Source organism: Centruroides vittatus, unplaced genomic scaffold (genome assembly GCF_030686945.1).
Source record: "Centruroides vittatus isolate TY-2023 unplaced genomic scaffold, ASM3068694v2 contig_1457, whole genome shotgun sequence".
Taxonomy (NCBI): Eukaryota; Metazoa; Arthropoda; class Arachnida; order Scorpiones; family Buthidae; genus Centruroides; species Centruroides vittatus.
The window spans coordinates 243,869-264,521 of NW_027120906.1; the positions used below are offsets into that span (position 1 = coordinate 243,869).

The following is a 20,653-nucleotide window of genomic DNA, read 5'->3' on the forward strand; positions in this document are numbered from 1 at the left end:
ATCAGACATGAAAAAACAACACAGTTTACACTGTCACATCTCATGTACTGTACATGGATAACATAAAACTTTATGCATCCACACAAAAACAACTTCACAACTCCTACAAATCACATATTCATACACCAAGGACATACAAATGGAATTTGGTTTAGACAATTGCAAAATATTTCACATAGAAAAAGGAATCCTGAAGAAAGAAGATTTTGCACTTGGAAATGGAGACCTTATTGAATCCATGGAAGAGGGCGAGTTCTACAAGTATTTAGGATTCCAACAAACCAAACTGACAGAACATGCACAAATAAAGCAAAGAAATCAATTAAAGAATATCAAAGTAGATTAAATGCTATTCTCAGAACACAGTTAAATGCAAAACACACAGTTAAAGCAATAAACACATATGTCATTCCAGTATTCACATATTCTTTTGGAGTTATACATTAGACTCACACAGATCTCGAGCAACTCCAAAGGAAAACAAGAACAACACTTACTAAGTATAAACAACATCACCCTAAATCCGCCACAGAAAGATTAATCCTTCCACGTAAAGATGGCGGACGTGGCTTGATTGACATAGTGAACCTTCACTACAAACAAATACAAATACAGTCACTGCGAGAGTTTTTCCACAGAAAACAAGAAACATCACAGTTACATAAAGCAGTAACTCTACCAGACACAAAAAACATGCCATTAAACTTACGTCGTACGGACACAACACAACATATAAAAAGCATAGACACCATTAAACAATTATGGGCTCGAAAGGCATTGCTATGGCAGGCATTTCTATGACCTGGCCCAGGATTTTGTTGACAAAACTGTGTCAAACAGCTGGTTAACTCGGGGATGCCTGTTTGGGGAGACGGAAGGATTCATGATTGCCATACAGGATCAGGTCATAAATACTAAAAACTACAGAAAACACATACTCAAAGGTACAACACTCATGAATGACACATGCAGAAAATGTCACGTCATGCCAGAAAGTATATAACACATCACTTCCGGTTGCAAGCTCTTGGCGCAGACAGATTATTTACATAAACATAATCAAGTAGCAAATAACACACCAAGAGCTTGCAAAGAAACACAAATTAGTAGACATCCACGAACCATACTACAAATACATTCCACAGACAGTATTGGAAAACAATACGAACAAAATGTACTATGACAGACATAATCACAGATAAAACAATTTACCACAACAGACCAGACATCACACTCATTGACAATCACAATAAAATTACATACATTATAGACATATCCATTCCAAACACTCGCAACGTACAAAACACATTCACTGAAAAAATTAGCAAGTACACAGAACTCACCCAGGAAATAAGGCATCTGTGGAGGATGGATAAGGTGCTTATTGTATCTGTTGTTTTCTCTTCTACAGGTGTCATACCACACACACTACACAAAAGCCTGGGCCCAGTACAATTAAATAGAAATACATACATCACAGTACAGAAGGCCACTATATTGAATACATGCCATATTGTTAGGAAATTCCTGAATACAGACACAGACACTGGAACACTAATTTAATTTTAGTTTTGTTTTGGTTGCCATGCCTTGACTCTGGTCCGGCATAGTACACAGCCACCGGTGTCAACCGAGTATAATCCACTAAAAACACAATAATAAGCGCAGAGCCCAAACGGTTAGGAGTTGAATGTTGAAATTTGGTACACAGTTAGGGTACGTCACGAGAACGTACGCTAAGAAGGGACTTTTGGAAATTCCCTCCACGGGGAAGAGGGAGAGGATTTAAGTCTTACCCTGAAAAACTCGGTTTCTACAGTACTATTTTAGATGCGGATTTTTGTTTCTAACTGCATTTTAGTAGGCTACCAAATTTAGTAGGGTACCACGTGGGGATGGAAGAAGTGTATTACTTAACAGTGGAAGTGTTAAGAATGGGAGTGTTAATAATGGAAGTGTTAAGAGAAAGCGCCGTGCAAGATTTACAGGCGCAGATGCGTTTTTTTTTGCGTTTTTGCAGGATATCGAACATATTTTTAAACTCATCTAAAAATTCTCTAATTAGTCCGGAAACAGGGGGACCTAATTCTTGCATTCTGTGAAAACGGGTAAGATTGGTTATAATGTAATAATCTTAATCTTCGCTGTCGTTACTTTTTGCCCGAGCAACGCCGGGCTTATCTGCTAGTTAAAGATAACTTATCAAAAAATGTAAGACAAAGTATTATCACGGTTTCAATAATATTATTTCTACTTTTAGTTCGATTGTTTCATTTCTTATGCGGGAAATGCTACAAAAGCACAGAGGACTTGCCTCTGTTGTAACCTGTTACCAACGAGATTATTAACTTATTTCAGAAAAATACAGCTTTGTCAACTAATGTGTAGCGTTTTGTTTACATTTTAAATTTATTTATGTCTTTTATTACGGTATGTTACTCTATTAAGAATTAGTATTGTATATTTTTATACATCGTAGTGTTAAAATTCACAACAAAGGAAGTCTCTGTGTATCAATTCGTGAAATGTTTGTGGAAATAATTGCAATGACCTTCTTATTTTTGAAATGCATATTTTCTTTTATAACAAATGCTGTAGAGTGTTTGATATGTATATATAAACAGTGTAACCAAAGGGTGTTTCATCATATATTTCATTAGAAATAGATACACCCTCAATGTCTCACAATGTGAAACTTTCGGAAGAACACATTCACGTACCGTTGCTCTATCACTTCAAAAATTGCCACAACGCAACGAAGACTCGCGATCTCATCTGCAAAACGTTTGTTAAAGCGTTCAGTCGTGAGCAAAAGTCAACCAGCTGTTGCGTCAAACGGCCTTAAGTGCAGTATAAGGCGATGTCTGTGTTTGTTTGGCATCATCAAGTGTTAGAGCTGCTTCTAATCGCCATGAATGTCACGAAAGGACTCTACTGTGAACAACTGGATCATTCGAACATCAAGATCAACGACGTCGTCCAAAAATTGACAAAGTCCGATATCACCGCTTCAACACGCCAGGACATAAAGCAAAGATGACATCAGAGAAGCTGACCAGTCAATGTTGGGTTAATTGTCAATAAAAAGTTTTTTCAAAATGTCTAAATTTCACCTTTACAACCTGATACTATATTGACTTATATGCGTAGTCTATATATGCGTATACTGTAATTAAAGCATCTTAAAGTCGGAAAGCAAGTACTGTAATAATCAAATTCTGCACGTGGAAGGCAATGAAAAATTTAAAAAAAAAAATACTGCAACATTACAGAAGGATAGATCATTGAAGACCAGTTTATCATAAATGTTATAAATTAGAAATTGGTAAACTAAGTCTGGTAATGCAAGCTGATTAATATCAGAGATTGCATTATAACTTACTAATATGCAAGATTTATCACGAAGTTGTTCATTCTTGTGTTGTGTTATGTTGTAATGATTTTTTATCTTTTCACTACCACAGGGGGGAATTTCATTCCTATTGCAAACCGGCTTTAGATGAGTGGAACTTTCGCAGTTATTTTCAAATTATGATAATCTGCTTTTCAATTTTAAATTATGAAAAGTAAGAACAAAGATTGTTTTGAAACAAAATAGTCTGGAGTAAAATATTTAATATTAAGATTTCATAAATTTAAAATACATTCCATTTCAGTTCCGGAAGAAGTACCAAAGGGCATTTCAGTAAATACTACGTCTCCAACACAAATAATCGTGAATTGGAAGGTATGTTCTAAATTTTGTATATTTAAATTAAAATTATTACAATTTTTTCATCCGAATGTGAATTTTTGTGTACTTCACATAATTTGTGTTGTGGTAAAAGGGTGTTATTATAACATTTTAACGTATACTGTTTATGATTATACTAATATCATTCACTGATTTTTTTTGTAAAAAAGTAAAATATTTCTCTGTTTAAATTTCAGTCTCCTCCACGAGAAACTTGGAATTGCAATTATATTAGAGTTATTATATTTTATAATTCTACTAATGGAAGGAGCTTCCTCAATTACACGTTAAATAACAGTTTTATCATAAAAACGGAACCATTTACAAAATGGAATATAATGTTGAGATTTACTAACGACTTTGGTGTTGGTGAATGGTCATCGTTGATAAATGTTGTCTCCGCTCAAGATGGCAAGTTCTATTTGATTATTTGATTTTAAAATACATTCAGTTATTTAAACTTTAATGCTATTTTTATACTTTATTTAATGTGTAATTAAATTAGTACATTAAAGGCAAAATATTTTTGTGAATTTCTTAAAAGTGTTTTTAGATTTTATGTTATTCATTTTTCTTTCTTCGACATTATGTGCTATGTGTTTATATGCATTCAAACATGTTGGTTTACGAAAAAATACGACTATGAATTATGAATAAAATAAATTATAGGTATTGTGTTTTTAAATACACAATAAAGCATACACCAGAAATTACTTATTTTTTGATATTGTTTATTTCAGATTAAATAATTGCTATAATAATAATATAATAGTTTGTTATATTAGTAGTTAATTATTTATCTAAAGATTTAATCTTTTAGATGCAATTGTGTTAAACTTCACTACAACATAGGAAACCCTTTACGTGCTCTTTGTAGTGTTTCCCTTATGGGTGCATAATGACAGAGATTAACTTCCGTATTCATACTTTCAATTATAACATCAGTAACACTTACTGTAGAACTGGTTCAGTTATCGTCGTAGGTGTATAGGTCTGGGTGTATCTACTTTTATAAACGAGGAACATTCTTATGTAAGAATAAACTATGGAGACTGTGTAAGCACAGATTTGTTGTTGTCATCCTCTATATATTCACACCCCCTCTTAAATCGTATAGAATGACCAATCTAAATTTGTGTCTTATTCGAATCACTGATGCTAACTAAAATCACAACTCTAATGTCTGTATTCACAGACATTTGCTATTTTTTCTAATATACTATATTGGCTCGAATATACTGTAAGTTTACTCTATTTTAGAATCCTTAATGTTTGAAAAAATGAGGTCTTGAATATAAGTTAACCTTTAATATTAATGTTTGATTTTCATCCATATTCAATTTGAAATCTTGACATACATTTATTTACAAATTCTAATATCTTGCTGTGAAATTATCAAATGTTCTTGTCTGTTCCTTCAACTTTGTTGTAGCTGAATCTACAAAATTTCATTAATAAGTATTTGCTTCTTATTTTGTTTTTGCATCAAACTTGTCTGAATTTTGTATCATTGATAAGCATGTGAATATATTTACAAAAGTGCTGACAGTTGCGTCATCAAAAGGTTCAAATATAGTTTTTGCTGCATTGGATTTTCTTGATCATGTCTCACCAATTAGCTTTACTCGTTTCATTTTTTTTTTTTTGTGCTAGATGTTTTCTAACAACTTTTATCCAAACAGCCATTTTCTTGCATGATGTTTCCACGAAAGTTGCTAAATTCTGGAGCAAATTTAAAAATTTCAACACTGAGTTGCTTAACTTTCCCGGTAACATTTAAAACTGCGTGTGGTGCCATCTGTTATGATATCTTATTTCAAAACTTTTTATATTTTTAATCATTATAAATAGCAAAACACTTAATTTTGAGGGTAGGAATGGGTTTCGTAAAATCTTGTAAATTCTAATAACGTGTAACATCATCATTAAGTTCGACCCTACTCGAGATACTCTTCCCCTCGCGACCTTTAACCGCAAAGTTTAATAGCGTAAATTTCCGTAATACACAAAGCTATCTGCAAAATTTCAGAAATTTTCGACAAAAAGCAGAAGAACTATTAAGCTTCAAAGAGAGTAAACAAAATCGTGTCCCCACACACTAACATCCACCCACACATACAGGAAAAAACCCTCAATTCTTTTTTTTCTTTTTTGCATTTCTGGACGTTTCAAGGTCCTCTGAGTCCAAATTGTAAAAATCTTTGAAGAGGGGTCATTTTTTGACCGATCGCTATACTTTTCCTCTGTTATATATAACAGAGCTGGGAAAGTAATATATTAATGAACAGAGTTGTGTTTTTGAGGTGTGTGAAAGAACGTAATAAAGAGGTTTATAGTTTCTTCTATTTTTTAAATATTGTCAAATGTTTAAGGGTGTTTACCACTGATTACAAGTTACCAAAATCGAAAGAAACTTTAATCGGACTCGATTATAAGTCGGGGCTCGAATACATGGCAAAACCAACGTTTTTTCCCTCTTTTAAAACTAAAAAAAGTCGAATAATATTCAGTCCATTACGGTAATATTATTTAAATGTACATTTGATGAGGCCAACAGTTACCATTTTACAAATTATTATTTAAGATTATGTGTTGTCTTTGTAAGACAAGCTATACTTACATTTTCGCCTACGTTAATTGTAAAATAGTCTTTATAACTAATACCTTATTAGGTTATCATATATCAGATTCATGAAAGTTGAGAATGATATATTGTTATCCTATGATAGAAAAGACACACGAACTATATCGCAGTCACGAAGAACTTGCAGTCTGGATAATTTAAGTCTCAACTGATAATATACAAATCAGCATCTGCTGTTACTATAGACTCTATAGTATAGAGTCTACTGTCTAGAATAATAAATATCTGAAAACGATATTCTCTGTATATTCTTACAGTAAACATGTTTTATATGTCATAATTACAAATTTATGCTTGTAATAAGGTTGAATTAAATCTGTAAAAATTTGTGGTAAAATTGCATTATGTAAATTGAGTAAAATATAAAGTTTAATAACACTTTCAAACATTACAGCTTATCAAAAATAATTGTAATTTAGAAATATTTTATTAAATAAGATGTTTTGTTACTTTAATGTTGAAAGATTAAATTCGTTTTAATTTAGCTCCTTCAAGGGTGGAAAATTTAAATGCACGCAATGTTACCGATAGTCGGGTTTATCTCACCTGGGACAAGCCTATCAAAGAAAACGGAATCATCGTCAAATACATCGTACGTTATCGACAAGTAAACTGGCTTCATCCTTGCACATCAGTTAATACTTCTGTTTTAACGAAAGATGTTGACGCAAAGGAAACTTCAATTGTCATTGATACTTATCCAAATTCTAAATACTCGATTAGTGTTTCCGCACTAACAGTAAAAGAAGGGGAAGAAACTTCTGTAAATGTTAGGACCAAAGAAAGTGGTAAGTCCCGTAGCTTTAAAGATAAGTATCAAAAGTTAAAAATATATAAGACGAAAGTTTTCGCATACAGTTCCGGGTGGACCTCCTCAGAACCTAAAACTCTTCATAATTCAAAAGAATTACGTGGGAATACAATGGAAACAGCCTCTGTGTTCTCTCTCTTATGGAAATATAATAGAGTATCAATACGTTTTGGATTCGAAGGATCCTTGGGAAAAAAGAAGAGAAGTGGAAAAACTGTACAGGTTTACGAATATGTTTATGATCTTGTTCCTTTCACTGTTTATACGGCACGAGTTTATGCGGGAACGAAAATCGGATTTAGCAGTTCCTCTGCTGAAATTAATTTTACAACAGAAAGTGACAGTAAGTATCTTACAAACTATTAGATCAGATAGACAAATAGATTTTTAGTTATTGTATTTTTTTACATTCGAACTAATATAAAAAACATTATTTCTTACGCACCAAGAACCACCGGCACCCACAAATTTCACGATTTATCTCAGCACGGAAAGTATTTTATCAATGTCTTGGATACCCCCTTATCCTCCAAATGGGGTACTTCAGAAATATGTTATAGAGTACTGCTCACTTGAAGGTTCATCGTGTCGGAGTCGGAAAACACAAAAAGAAGTTAATTCTAATGAAGTTAAGTGCTTAGACGATATCAGAAAAAGTCGACATTGTTACACTTTAACCGATTTAAAAGGAAATCAAAAATATAAAATTGAGGTATTGTTGTTATTATATTATTTATAGTTATCTAATAATGATTAAAAGTATATTCAATTTATATTTTTCATTTTACGATATTTTTCTTATTTTTATTTTGGTGAGCATGGAAAGTTCGAATAATCGGTTGAAAATAAAGAATTCAAACGATTAATGTTAATGAATGTAATATTATTTTAATGAATAATTACTACATTTATAAATATTAAGACCAATAATTTGTAGACCGGTCTAATTAGAGTAAATTATATAATTAGATTGGTCTACAAATTTTAAGTTTTTATTTGCTTCAGAAACGAAATATTCCAATTCCTAATGATTTTCGTGTGCTAAGTTCAAATATTGTGTATTAGCTAAGGTTTCTGAGGTAATGCAATTTTATTGAAAATAATTAGTAGACCTAAAAATTGCCACTTTCGTCCATCTATAATTCTATATGTCTTTCCTTGATTTCAAAAATGGAGTTAGATAGATGAAATCCGAGACAAATCATCTAGTTTAAGAATTAAAGGAGGTAATTTTACATTTAATATTCTGCATTACAGCACGTCCTGATTTTGCAGACATTGCAAAATACAAAAGTTTAATATGAATCTATTTACAGTTTTTTTCTTCAAACCTTTCCATTTAAATAAAAAATAAATAAAATATGGATTTGTGATCATTTTCACGAAAACTAGGAAGTGGTGTGTATTGAACTTTAAACTTCTATATCTCCTTAATAAAGGCCTCTATACGGAAAATGTTACTGAACATTTTATCTTAGGTTGTCTTAAGGAATCTGTTCTATAAGTTTGTAACAGGAATTTCGAAGCACCCTGTGTAGCCTACCTCAACGTATTGCATAAAAAGCTTCAAAAAACAATTAATGGCGACAGTAGCCTATATTGAATTTCGTATTGTTATTGTAAGCACATGGGGAAAAATTTCAATTCAGTATGTACAGTACTTTTATGATTGAAATTATTTGAAAGGTCAGTCTCTGAAACTTTTCGCATATATTTAGAATCATCCGGTATATTGTATTTAGTATAGTAAAGGTGAAAGGAGCTGTAACTTTTACTGAATGATAAATTTAAGGTAATTCTTTACAGCTTTATATACAATATACATGGTATTTCTATTAAATACTATATTTAAATATATATGATCATATAACAAGCACGTTCTTTTATATAAAAATGTTTTAAAAAAGCTATTCTAAGGAATAGTTAGAAATATAAGGAATAAAACTATTTGATCGGTGTGATATAATTTGGGATTATTTTTTACAGAAACCGTAAAAATTACTTTAGAATATACAGGAATAAACTTTTACAGAACATTTAAACTGCTTCAGTTACTAATATTTCATATTTTATCACTTACATTTCAATAAAATTTCATAATTCAGATTACAGCGTATAACAAAAATGTTTATGACGGAAGTGAAAAAGCCGTTATTCTTTCTGAAACAAAAGAATCTGGTAAGCAAATATGTCTTTATTTAATATCTTATTATTGTTATTTTTATTTTTATTAAATATAATTATAAAAATCGAATTATTTTTTAATTTCCTCACAGAACATTGTTTTTCTCATTTCAGTGCCAGATCATCCTAAAACAGCAGAAATAGTAAATGTTACAGAACGTTCGGTATATATTACTTGGTCCTTGCCATCGGGATCGAATGGAAATTTGACAGGATATAAGGTATTCTTTCAAACCGTGAAACCTAATAAAATTATAAATAAAAACGTATGTAAAATCATATATCATTAGTGATTTTTAAATATGAAAGATTGTTAAAATTCTAATAAAATCAGTAAATTTTATTTTATTATTCCTAGATAAGCATTACTGCAGCAAATTCCTTTAGTGATGATATCATTGGATCTACACAAATGCAGTTTATAAATCCGAATATAAGAAATTTTACCTTTATTAATTTGCATCCTGCCACTAAATATAATGTTACCATACAAGCTAGTAATAAAATTGGTTATGGAAAACCCCTGTTTTTCCATTTTACAACAAAAATTTCAGGTAATATTAAATATTATTAACAATAAGAGGGAAGAGAGATATATATTAATATCGATTTACACACTTTTCTATTTGATTTATTTATTATTTCTAATTTAAATCAAAATTTGTTATCCTATAAGATATTTAAACTGTTGTTTTTTAATTCTAGTACCAGTAATTGAAATCGAACCTATAGTTACTAGCATCACAAATACGACTGTAATTATTTCAATAAAATCAATTTATTTTAACCGAGGTCCTATTAAGGTAAGCATTATTAAGAATTATGAAAATATAATTTCCCTTTATTTATCTTTATAATAATAACATTTAAATCAACCTTTTGGATATGTAATTTTAGTGCATACTTTGTGATGGTGTCCAAAGAGAATAGAAGAAAAAAGAGAGTTGTATCAGAGGAATTTCGTAGTTATAACGAATCGAGAGAAGATTACGTTGCTGCCAAATTTTATCCCGAGCAGATACCTTCTACAGGAATAAATTTTACAGTAGGAGATGGAAAACATTACAACGGTTTTTATAACCCTCCTCTTACTACTGGAGAAAAATATAAAATTGGATTAGCTGTACTAAGCGAATTCAATGGGGTAAGCAATCTAGGATTTATTTTCATCTATGAAATAATTATAATAATAGTCGTGTAATTTCTCAAAATTTTTGATACGAAAACATTTACAACATCACATCAAATATTTATCTCAATATAAATTTTCGTTTTATAAAAATATAATATTAAATCAATTAGCAATGAATGCGGGATTTTAAGTGCAATAGACGAGCTATTTTAGCATTATCTACGAACGAAATGACGTCTAATGACAAAGTAAACGTGTTTATTAGTTTGTGTGATAACTTAATTGTATAAATACATCTACGTCTACATGATAAATAGCCTATTAATCAGGAATAATGTTTTATTTTTTTGTACAGTATCTGTAATTACATTGTTTTGAAAGTTTCTTTTATTTATTTATTTCTTTCTTTCTCCTATTAAATAAATGATGATCTTTATCTTTTTAGTTGGTTCCAATTGCAATTTCCATTAAAAATATACAGTGTCTTAATGTCTAATAAAAGTTAAAATATAAATGTATTTAGCTATAGAAATGTTGGTTAAGAATATATAATAATAACTTGCAATTATTTACTGCGACGTCGTCGCAATGCCAGGCTCTTCACCACGAATTAGTAGCGATTTGCTTCTGTACATCATACTTTTCCTTTAAAAATAGAGTCGTGTCGATCATCTATTAACTGCTTTCAGGGGACAAAGTTTGAAATTGAAGTAACGTAACTTCCGGTTTTCATTGGAAGTTTCTGTATAGTTATTCAGGCTTCTTGTTCCCTGAACTTTTCATATCTTGTCTCAGCTCTAATATTTCTAATTCCGTTCTCGAGATTACGGAAAGGCAGGCAGATAGACGGACGACAGTGGGAAATTATAGGTCTATAATCTCTTAAAATTGCAGCACAAAAAGCAATTTGATAAGACGGATCTCAACACCGTAATCATTAGATATATCCTATTAGGTATTTAATAATAGAAGTTACTTTTAATAACGTTTTAGAACCGACAGTACCTATTACACTAATTTAAGTGACATGCATTGTACCTTTTCGGTAAATATATTCATACAACAATGATAATTAACTTACAGTATACAGGGGAAATTAGGGTAATGTTCACAGATATGACAATCTTCATGGTTATTAGGTCAAAAAGTAGCCATGTTAATACCTAACTTTTGGTAATAAATTCATTTTGTTATTTACACTTGTCTTTGTTTTATGGACCATCTAAGGTTGAAAAAAAACCGCCTACGTATTTATTATAAACCACAAATACACCTTTCTTGCTGAGTTGTGTTTAATCAAAACACTAACGTTTTCAACATAATACGATAGGCCATCTTCAAGTGTAACCGAATTGCATAACTTTCTCCTACGAGCTTGAGAATTTTATATTCTTTATAAAAGAATTTAAAATATTTTTGTATAAATTCTTTATAAATAAACTGTTATGACAAAGTAAAAAATTCATTTATATATATATATTAATTTACATAAATAGCTATAGAAAATACTCAATAAGTATTAAAATGGATTTTAAAATTGACTGAATTAATTTTCTTTACTGATCAATATTATTTATTGATTGAATATTAATTATAAATGTTTAGGAACAACGTGTAGGATATAAGTATTTGACAGAAGCAGTTACAGGTTAGTCATTTATATAACTTCAATAAATAATTGCAAGCCCAATTCAAATTGTAGCCCAAAACTCATTCGATGATATCGATTTATCTTAATCAAATAAATTAAATGTATTTAATTTTGAAATTTATAACTGGTAAAAAAGGAATTATGAATTATGTTTTATATTAAAAGTGGAATAATTCTAAAAACATAATTTCATAGTTAAGAATCCAGATCATTTTACTGTCAATGGATCCAACATTCCAACTATAATTGGTGTTTTAGTGTGCTCTACAGTTATAATTCTAATTATTGTATATATAAGTTTGAGGTAAATATTAATTAAATATGCCCTATTGTATTCAAAATTTATTTTGAAAATTGTTATTATTCAATTGAAATTATTGACAGAATTGCCATTTATAACTTTTGTAATTAAGAATCTCTTTATTTTTAACGTAGACATCCAAAATTATTTAAATGCGCTTCAGTCATGAAAGATTTTGATATTAGTGATTCAAGAAAAGGTGAGAGTCACATTTTCTTATTTAGTAATATTTTATAGCTGAAATAATCAAATGACGAAAAGAAATAATATAATATCGAAAATATGCGAAACATTTTGAATTGATATATAGTAATATATTACATAGAACGGGAATCAATAAGTTTATCGATGCGTTACTTAGAAGAGTGTGCAGAATTAGAACCAATATCCGAAATTCAAAGTCAAAAAATTCCTGTGTCCGAATTAGAAACTTTTGTTCAGACAGCGTTACGAAATGGAACATTAAGGAAACAATTTGCGGTTAGTTTACAGTAATTTTATTAGAAAGGTGATGCTTTTTATGTATATCTAAACAATGGAAAATTTTAGTCCGTAGAAAAGGGACAGAATAAGTCGTGGGAAACAGCAAAAATTCCCGAAAATAATCTGAAGAACCGTTATGGAAATCTTTTGCCCTGTAAGTGTTAAGTATTTGTGTTTAACTACTGTATAATATAATTAAGCTAGTTTTAAATTTTTTTTTTTTTTTTTTTTTTTGGTTTGGCTTATTTTACGATTTATTAAAATGTTATTTAAAAACTTTATATTATTTTTATATACAAAAATTTTAGATGACTCCACGCGGGTTATTTTAGAGAAGTTACCAGACGACCCGTATTCCGATTATATCAATGCAAATTATATAGATGTGAGTAGCTTGAAAAAAGTATTTACGAACGACACCTTGCTATTCTACATACATTTTTTAAAATTTAATTATTAGGGATATAAAACTCCCAAAAGATACATCGCCACTCAAGGTAAACAATTTACGATTACGAAGTGTTTAATTAATTAATAAAATATTAAAGATCTTTATTTATTTCATTTGAATTGAAGGTCCCAAACCTGTAACTGTTAACGACTTTTGGAGAATGATTTGGCAGGAAAAAGTCTGCAAAATAATCATATCAACGAATTTAGTAGAAAATGGAAAGGTCGATCAATTCTTTCGTTATAAAACTGTTATTTAATTTTTGATTTTATTGTTTTATTTTAAATTAAATTCGTGATATTTATATTGTATTTGATGTTTTCTGTGTTTTAATTAGACGAAGTGTGAAAAATATTGGGCAGATTCGACAGGGACGTTTGGTTCCGTCACTGTGACATTATTGGATTCCGAAATATTCGCCGATTACGTTATTCGAACATTCCACGTTAGCAAAGTAAATAAAAGTAATATTACATCCATCTTGAAATGATCCTTAAATCTATAGTTATTACCTGGCCTATTTTATACAGATTTTCAAATATAATCATATACATCAATGAATGGCACGCACTTATAAGTAGCAGTATACTGCAGTTAAGACAAATGTGTATTTGTTTTACAGGAAAACGAACTTCGAGAAATTAAGCAATTTCACTTTACTACGTGGCCGGATCACGGTGTTCCAATGTATGCAATAGCAGTTAGTAATTTTATATTGAAAACAAGAACTTATAAGCCCAAAGACAATAGTCCAATTCTGTTTCATTGCAGGTAAGAGAAATATAAGTAATAATAATTTGATTACGAAATTATTATTTAAAATGAATTAAAATATAATAAAAACTTAAAATAAAAATTTATATTAGATACAAATACTGTGTTAGTAAATATTCAAAATGTTTAACGAAATTAGTTATTATTTTCTGATTCAAATTTTTTATAAATTACAGACGGCTTGAAAATTAAATTTTCTGAAAGTTTTTAAAATCAATATAATTTCCTTGCTTTTTACCAATTAATGTAATAAAGATTTAAGTATAAAATGTATAATATAGTCGAGTTGGATTAAGAGAAACTTCCGGGGAATAGCTGCATCACGCTCCCTTATGTGAAGAAATAAGATTACCCGGGGTATTCAATTTTTTGCAATTTTTCGTGTCTTAGGAAATATATATAACTTGGAAATGTAAAAATTCATTATCACATAATTTTACTGTAATCACATATTTTTTCTTATATCATCAATTTTATTATTCTTTCGAATATTCAGTAAATACAATATATTCAAGTCTCGTTTCTTCCTAATAATATAATGGAAGGTCTAAATGAAAAGGTTGAACAACCTTACTCCAAAATTTTCGAACGTTTCCCAATAGGCATACAGTACAAAAATAAATAAGTACAATACTGTAATGCTATGTAAGGTCATGTCACCTTCTAAATATGGGCAAAAATGACTTGTCTACTCGAGATGAAGAAGGCAGCACACGTAATCTATACTGTTTGTTCCTATATATGTCATATCTTTCCAATATGTAATTGCTTGTCGTGTGTTTTCAATTGATTCATGTTTGTTATTCTATTCTAATTATTATTCTGTCGTAAGTCTTTGCATGAACCGTTTAGTATAAAACTGACCAATGGAAGGTTTCAAAAAATCTCAACAAATGTTATAATAGTATAGCAAGTCTTGTCACTATGCACCCTGGATGATGATGTTCCGTAATGATAAACCCTTATAAATCTCCCTTATTCGATGCTCTGTTAAGTCAATTCGACTGTAAAAATTATAATTAGCTTACAAAACCTTTAGTTCAGGTAATCGAATATCAAACATCTTTCGTGCAACGTGCAATTTAAATTTGCAGTTTTTTACACAGAATAATAAAGAAGGTAATGAATTGAATAACAACTTTTTATTTCATTTATATTAATAAATGTACTTATTTTTTAGTGCCGGTATTGGACGAACTGGAACATTAATTTTAGTGGATAGCATGTTGGATATGGCAGCGGCCGAAAGTCACGTAGATCTGCTTTCACAATTGCACATAATGAGACAACAGAGAATTAACATGGTGGAAACGATGGTATTTATTCTATATTGTGTTCGTTTTCGAATGGAATTCTTTATTATGAAATTTTAATTATGGTCACTATTTTCTATTTATAGGATCAATATTACCTGGCGTGTCAGTGTTTAATCGAAGCGTTGTGTACAGAAGGAACTTCAATTATTTGTTCAGTGTTTATTCCCACTCTTAATCGTTTGAAAAAAGTCGATCCCAAAACTGGTCTTACTCAGTTTCACGTCCAATTTGAGGTAATTTTGTGCATATTTTACAGATTTTTTTTAAACTTTACAGACTGTTATTGAACCTATTTGAAATTATAAACAGAAATAGAAATTTAATAAAGATTAATGGGTTATTTTTTAAATAGAAACTGTCGAAAATATGTCCATTATTGAAAACAACTGATTGTCTAACTGCATTACATCCATCTAATCATGGGAAAAATAGAAGCGATAAGATTATTCCGCGTAAGTATTATTTTAAGTTTAAAATAAAAGTCAATACAAAATAATAAGCAAAAAGTTTATTATATGAAGTCATCTAAAACTTAGCATTCTTCTAAAAATATATTCTTTATATAAAAAATATTCTTAGAATTCTTTGTATAAAATGAAAGCAACTGCAAGATATTTTATCTCTTTTGCAATGGTAAGTTTTTTATGCTCAACTGTCTCCGTGTCAAATGATGTGAAATAACATCTGTGCGTGATGTTTTCGACCGCATCGTAGAGGCAGAGCCTGACGTTCGAAGACATCTAAAAGGCAGGTACAGTTAAGATTCTGGACACGGTGACGGTGAGCCTCTTCGAATCAGTTTCTAGAATATTGAATTGCATCTTAAGATATGTTTTAAGAGAAAAAAGCCTAATAGTAAACGTTTAAAAAATATGGAGTTCTAATATTTGAAACACATGAAAATTCATTATATATTTACATATAAGTAATAAGTGGAATTTTATTTTAGCTGATCGTTCGTGCCCAATCTTGAAAGTTAAAGGAAATACGGAATCTTTATACATTAATGCCGTCTATGTCGATGTAAGTATATTTAAGCATTATAGTGATATGTTACGTCTAGTTGAATAATATTGTATTTAAAAAGTAATTACTTTGATTTGAACTTTTATGCAGTGATACCATTTTTGGAAAAATTCTGTAATTGTGTCCATTCTATTTCCGTTTGTTTCTTTGTTTTTAAATTTTAAGAAACTTAAGAAATCATTTTTCATTACGAATTTTACTCCTTTCGAATAAATTCTATTTAAAACTGTAACTATTAATTGATATTTTATGTAATTTTTACCAATGAAAATTGATTTTCTAGCAACACTAATTAACACAGTAACATTAAATATTTTAATTATTTGTAATTGAATGTAAGAAATAAATTAAAATTATCAATATATATATAGGCGTACTCGTAGTTTTTTCAACTTTTTCTTTATATAGATATTAAATATTTTTTATTTCTTCCAATTGTAACAAGCTATCCTGAAGAGCCTTGTACTTTATCAGCAGTCCTATAATTCCCATATTTGCTTCCATTTAGTTATTATTAGATATAAGGAATATAAGTGATCCAGATTAAAATCGATCAGGATCCTTTGTTGTGAATTTATTCTTAAAATAATTTTGATTAGGTTGAAAAAAGTTCCTTAAATTTTATAACCATTTTCCAGATATACAATTATTAGGACACCTATTGTATCGAAGGCAGTCGTCTACAATATTCAGGGTTATGAAACCATAACGTACCAGTGTACCATTTTATCAAAACCTATACAAGGCGGAAAAAATGTCAAAAAATAAAACACTTAATAATTGCAGTGACTCATTGGGCGTTTCGACTGAAAATACGTTATATTATAGAACAAAATTTTCACGATAAAAAGTTCTATACCCCTTTCAATCCTTGCTCCAGATGTCTTTTTTCTTCTTCCTCCCTCTTCTCTCATCCAATCTAATAGTCCATTTTTCCTCATCTGTTTCCTAGCTCCTTTGGGAAACGCCATGCCGGCTTCCCAGGAAACAGATTTACACCTGACTGGGGTGGGAGGTATTAACTTTGCTAAGGATACAAAACGCATTCATATTTATATGCTTTTTAATAATTTACTCTGTCTAACTGTCAGTCTGTTCGAATGCTTGTCTGTTTGTTCAGAATCTTGTAAGTCAATTTTTACCTGTTTCCTAATTTCTTATCTAGTTGAAAATTCTGATAATAGATGGCTTGAGGAAAACATTATTCCAGTGTTTTCCTCAATCCAATGCAACATTTCTGCCCTACGTGAGACGAACCTGATGTGTGTTCTGCTATAAAATAATATCTCAACCAATTCTGTAAGTTTTTGATTAAAATTCTTTATGTTTTCAAAGTTAAATTATTTTCGAATCATCTTGTATAATATACAAGTTTAAATACAACAATTATGAAAGACAAACATAGATACCATATAGATGTTTTCTTCTCACTAAAGTCCTTACCTTTACCTCATATAAACACAGACATATTTAAAATCTTTAATGCAGCTCTAAATTGCATTTTAAAATAGTGGAAAAGAATATAAGGACTTTGTGTTATATATTTTTGTATTGTTCTTATTGATTATCTCTACAATTGCGACAAGTTTGATTGAAAAAAAAACTTTTTTTATATTTTAATTTAAAGTATTTTTTGTATTTTAACTAAAATGTCTATAGTCTACAGTCTAAAATCGACAGATTCGCTATATTGTATTAACATAATTGAATTTTCTTGGTGTGTTTGATATATATTTCGAGTTCTTGATTTATTATGTAGTTTTCACAGAAGTATTTTGTCTTAAAATATTAATATTTATGCCTACAGATAATAATAATATTTTATCGTTTGTAAGTTATACGAACCTTTAATAATAAAGAATAAATCAATTTGATTTGTGTTATTATTAAATTTTTATATAAGAGTTTTGTCAAAAATCAAATATATAATTTGATTCAAAAATTATTTAGGGATATAAACAAAAAGATGCATTTCTAGTCACACAAACTCCATTGCCGGAAACCGTGTCAGATTTCTGGAGGATGGCTTTCTCTTGTAAAACTTCTACTATTGTACTTCTAAACGATTTAGATCCAATGGACGAGGTATTAAGTTAATATAATATATTTGAATTGATGATTGTTAGGTAAATATACGCAAATATTTTTATTAAAATTCAAATAGTTTACTTTACAGACCTGCATGCAATATTGGCCAGAAAATACAGAAACTTATGAAGACGTTGAAGTTAAAAAAGTCTCCGAAGAAACACTAGGCGATATAATAGTCAGAACCTTTGAATTAAAAAATATTTCTAATCAGGTATACTTGATATTTTATTGTAGACGTTCAAAATATTTTCTGAATCATCTGATAAAATAATCTATTCTGTACGAATCATTATATTGAATTTGACTAAAATAAACAGGTAGCCATTTGAACGATCAATGTTCAACGCATTTTCTGTTCTGTTTGTTGTAATATATATAGAAGTCATGCGGTAGATTTTTTTCAATTCGAATATGTTGCAGTAAAACTTCTGTTATCCGTCATACCAATGTTATGCACCAATTGGCTTGAAATGAAAGACTACAATAGTAATAACTACGCACGCTTATTCTATATTATTTCGCTTCTTATTTCGTTATTGGTCTTAGTTCTGGTTTTACCTAGTTTTTATTACTTTTAATTGATGAAGAACTAGGTGCAAAATTGAAAAAGACGAAGTTGATAACACAGGCAAAATCATAATTAACTGCAAAGAAGCTGAAATTACGCAGTGAAAAGTGCATCGAATGATTTGAGATGCGGGAAAAAGCAAAGTGATAATAAAACTCAGGCTTTTACGTAAAATTCACAACGCTGCTTCTGTGAAGAACAGAAATTTTAATTTTAATTGCAGGTTTGTATTTCTTTATATTTAAAGATGTAAATTAAATAAATATGTTCTATTGTATAATTGAAAAGTCGTTGTGTTCGATAAATATGTCGAACCTAAAAGAGTTTAATAACTTAACAAACATTCCCTGTTATCTGAATTTGTTGTTATCCGTGGTACTCTCACTTGTCAGTCTTTATTTGATAATCAAACATTCTTTTTTGTTTTGTTTTTAGAAAACTTCCATTTACTTACTTTTCGTTTATCCGTCAAACTTCTGGCACCATTTTCATTGATTAAATGTAAATTTTATATTCTATTACAATTTACAAATTATCCTTTAGGAACTCAATTCTTTAATCCTCAATTTTTTAACAAACAAGAAATTAATTTAACTAGCTTAACTTATAATTAACTTTCAGTGTTAGATAAACCTATTAAAATAAACCGAAAGTATAATTCTTAATTTCAGAATACAAAAATAATATCGAACTTTATTCGTTGTTAGGAAGAGACAGTCACAAAGGTCGTGAAGCAATTTCATTTGACAGGATGGTCGTCGAGTAGTACATTACCCACCTCATCCGACATATTGTTGCGTTTAATCGAAAAAGTAGAAAGATGGCAACAAAATTCTGGAACGACCACCGTCATTGTTCAATGTCTGTAAGTATAAATCACCGCTTTCAATATATTATTGTTAATTTAAGAATACGTAAGCGATGGTTACATTTTAAATTGAAATAAGTTTGTAGAAATTTTAGGTTAAGCAGTTATTTTACATAAAATGTAGGAACGGCGCACGTGCTTGTGGATTATATTGCGGCTCTGTATTTATTTGCGATAAGATAAAATACGAACAAGAAGTGGACGTGTTCTTTGCCGTTAGAAGTATCCGTGCCAATCGACCTCAATTCATTGAAGACGTGGTAATTAGAAACTTGTATTTTAAATACAATTAATAAATTATTCCATGAATAATAAAGTGTTTTTTACTTTTCAGGGCAATATATTTATTGTCTCAATGCATCTTTTGAAACTTATGCAAATTTTCAATAAAGTAAAGCAACGTTACAGAGTAACTTGGAGTATAAACTTAAATAATGATTTTTGGTCTTTTGTTGAAGTTGCCTCAGTAAAACTAGTGCACAATACAATAAATATTTTAAATACATTATTCATTAGGACTTTTACATTATTATAGATGTGTATAATTGTTATATATATATCTAATATATAATGTTTAGAATTTTGATCTTTCAAAATGTTTATTGCTAAGAATTGATAAA

At 29.6% G+C, this 20,653-nt stretch overlaps 1 protein-coding gene across 5 annotated transcripts in view; it reads left to right on the forward strand.

The window, feature by feature from the left end:
• The window catches only part of LOC136968389 (receptor-type tyrosine-protein phosphatase T-like), a 63,787-nt gene extending 43,426 nt beyond the window's left edge, over window positions 1-20,361 (forward strand). Inside the window, exons 1-26 of one of the 5 annotated variants that reach the window (XM_067262398.1) lie at window positions 7,031-7,165; window positions 7,236-7,531; window positions 7,638-7,900; window positions 9,294-9,366; window positions 9,487-9,593; window positions 9,731-9,926; window positions 10,078-10,170; window positions 10,266-10,516; window positions 12,110-12,152; window positions 12,351-12,459; window positions 12,591-12,655; window positions 12,782-12,936; window positions 13,006-13,093; window positions 13,248-13,324; window positions 13,400-13,436; window positions 13,516-13,613; window positions 13,728-13,844; window positions 14,013-14,161; window positions 15,345-15,480; window positions 15,564-15,713; window positions 15,833-15,932; window positions 16,430-16,503; window positions 18,457-18,591; window positions 18,671-18,808; window positions 19,873-20,030; window positions 20,158-20,361. In XM_067262398.1, coding sequence (XP_067118499.1) covers window positions 7,300-7,531; window positions 7,638-7,900; window positions 9,294-9,366; window positions 9,487-9,593; window positions 9,731-9,926; window positions 10,078-10,170; window positions 10,266-10,516; window positions 12,110-12,152; window positions 12,351-12,459; window positions 12,591-12,655; window positions 12,782-12,936; window positions 13,006-13,093; window positions 13,248-13,324; window positions 13,400-13,436; window positions 13,516-13,613; window positions 13,728-13,844; window positions 14,013-14,161; window positions 15,345-15,480; window positions 15,564-15,713; window positions 15,833-15,932; window positions 16,430-16,503; window positions 18,457-18,591; window positions 18,671-18,808; window positions 19,873-20,030; window positions 20,158-20,326 — 3,213 coding nt within the window. In that variant the 5' untranslated portion in view covers window positions 7,031-7,165; window positions 7,236-7,299 and the 3' untranslated portion in view covers window positions 20,327-20,361. Of the gene's footprint in view, window positions 1-7,030; window positions 7,166-7,235; window positions 7,532-7,637; window positions 7,901-9,293; window positions 9,367-9,486; window positions 9,594-9,730; window positions 9,927-10,077; window positions 10,171-10,265; window positions 10,517-12,109; window positions 12,153-12,350; window positions 12,460-12,590; window positions 12,656-12,781; window positions 12,937-13,005; window positions 13,094-13,247; window positions 13,325-13,399; window positions 13,437-13,515; window positions 13,614-13,727; window positions 13,845-14,012; window positions 14,162-15,344; window positions 15,481-15,563; window positions 15,714-15,832; window positions 15,933-16,429; window positions 16,504-18,456; window positions 18,592-18,670; window positions 18,809-19,872; window positions 20,031-20,157 lie in introns of those variants that run through there. The other 4 variants (XM_067262399.1, XM_067262401.1, XM_067262402.1 and 1 more) reach the window with 4 other exon arrangements.
• The last annotated feature ends 292 nt before the right edge of the window (window positions 20,362-20,653 follow it).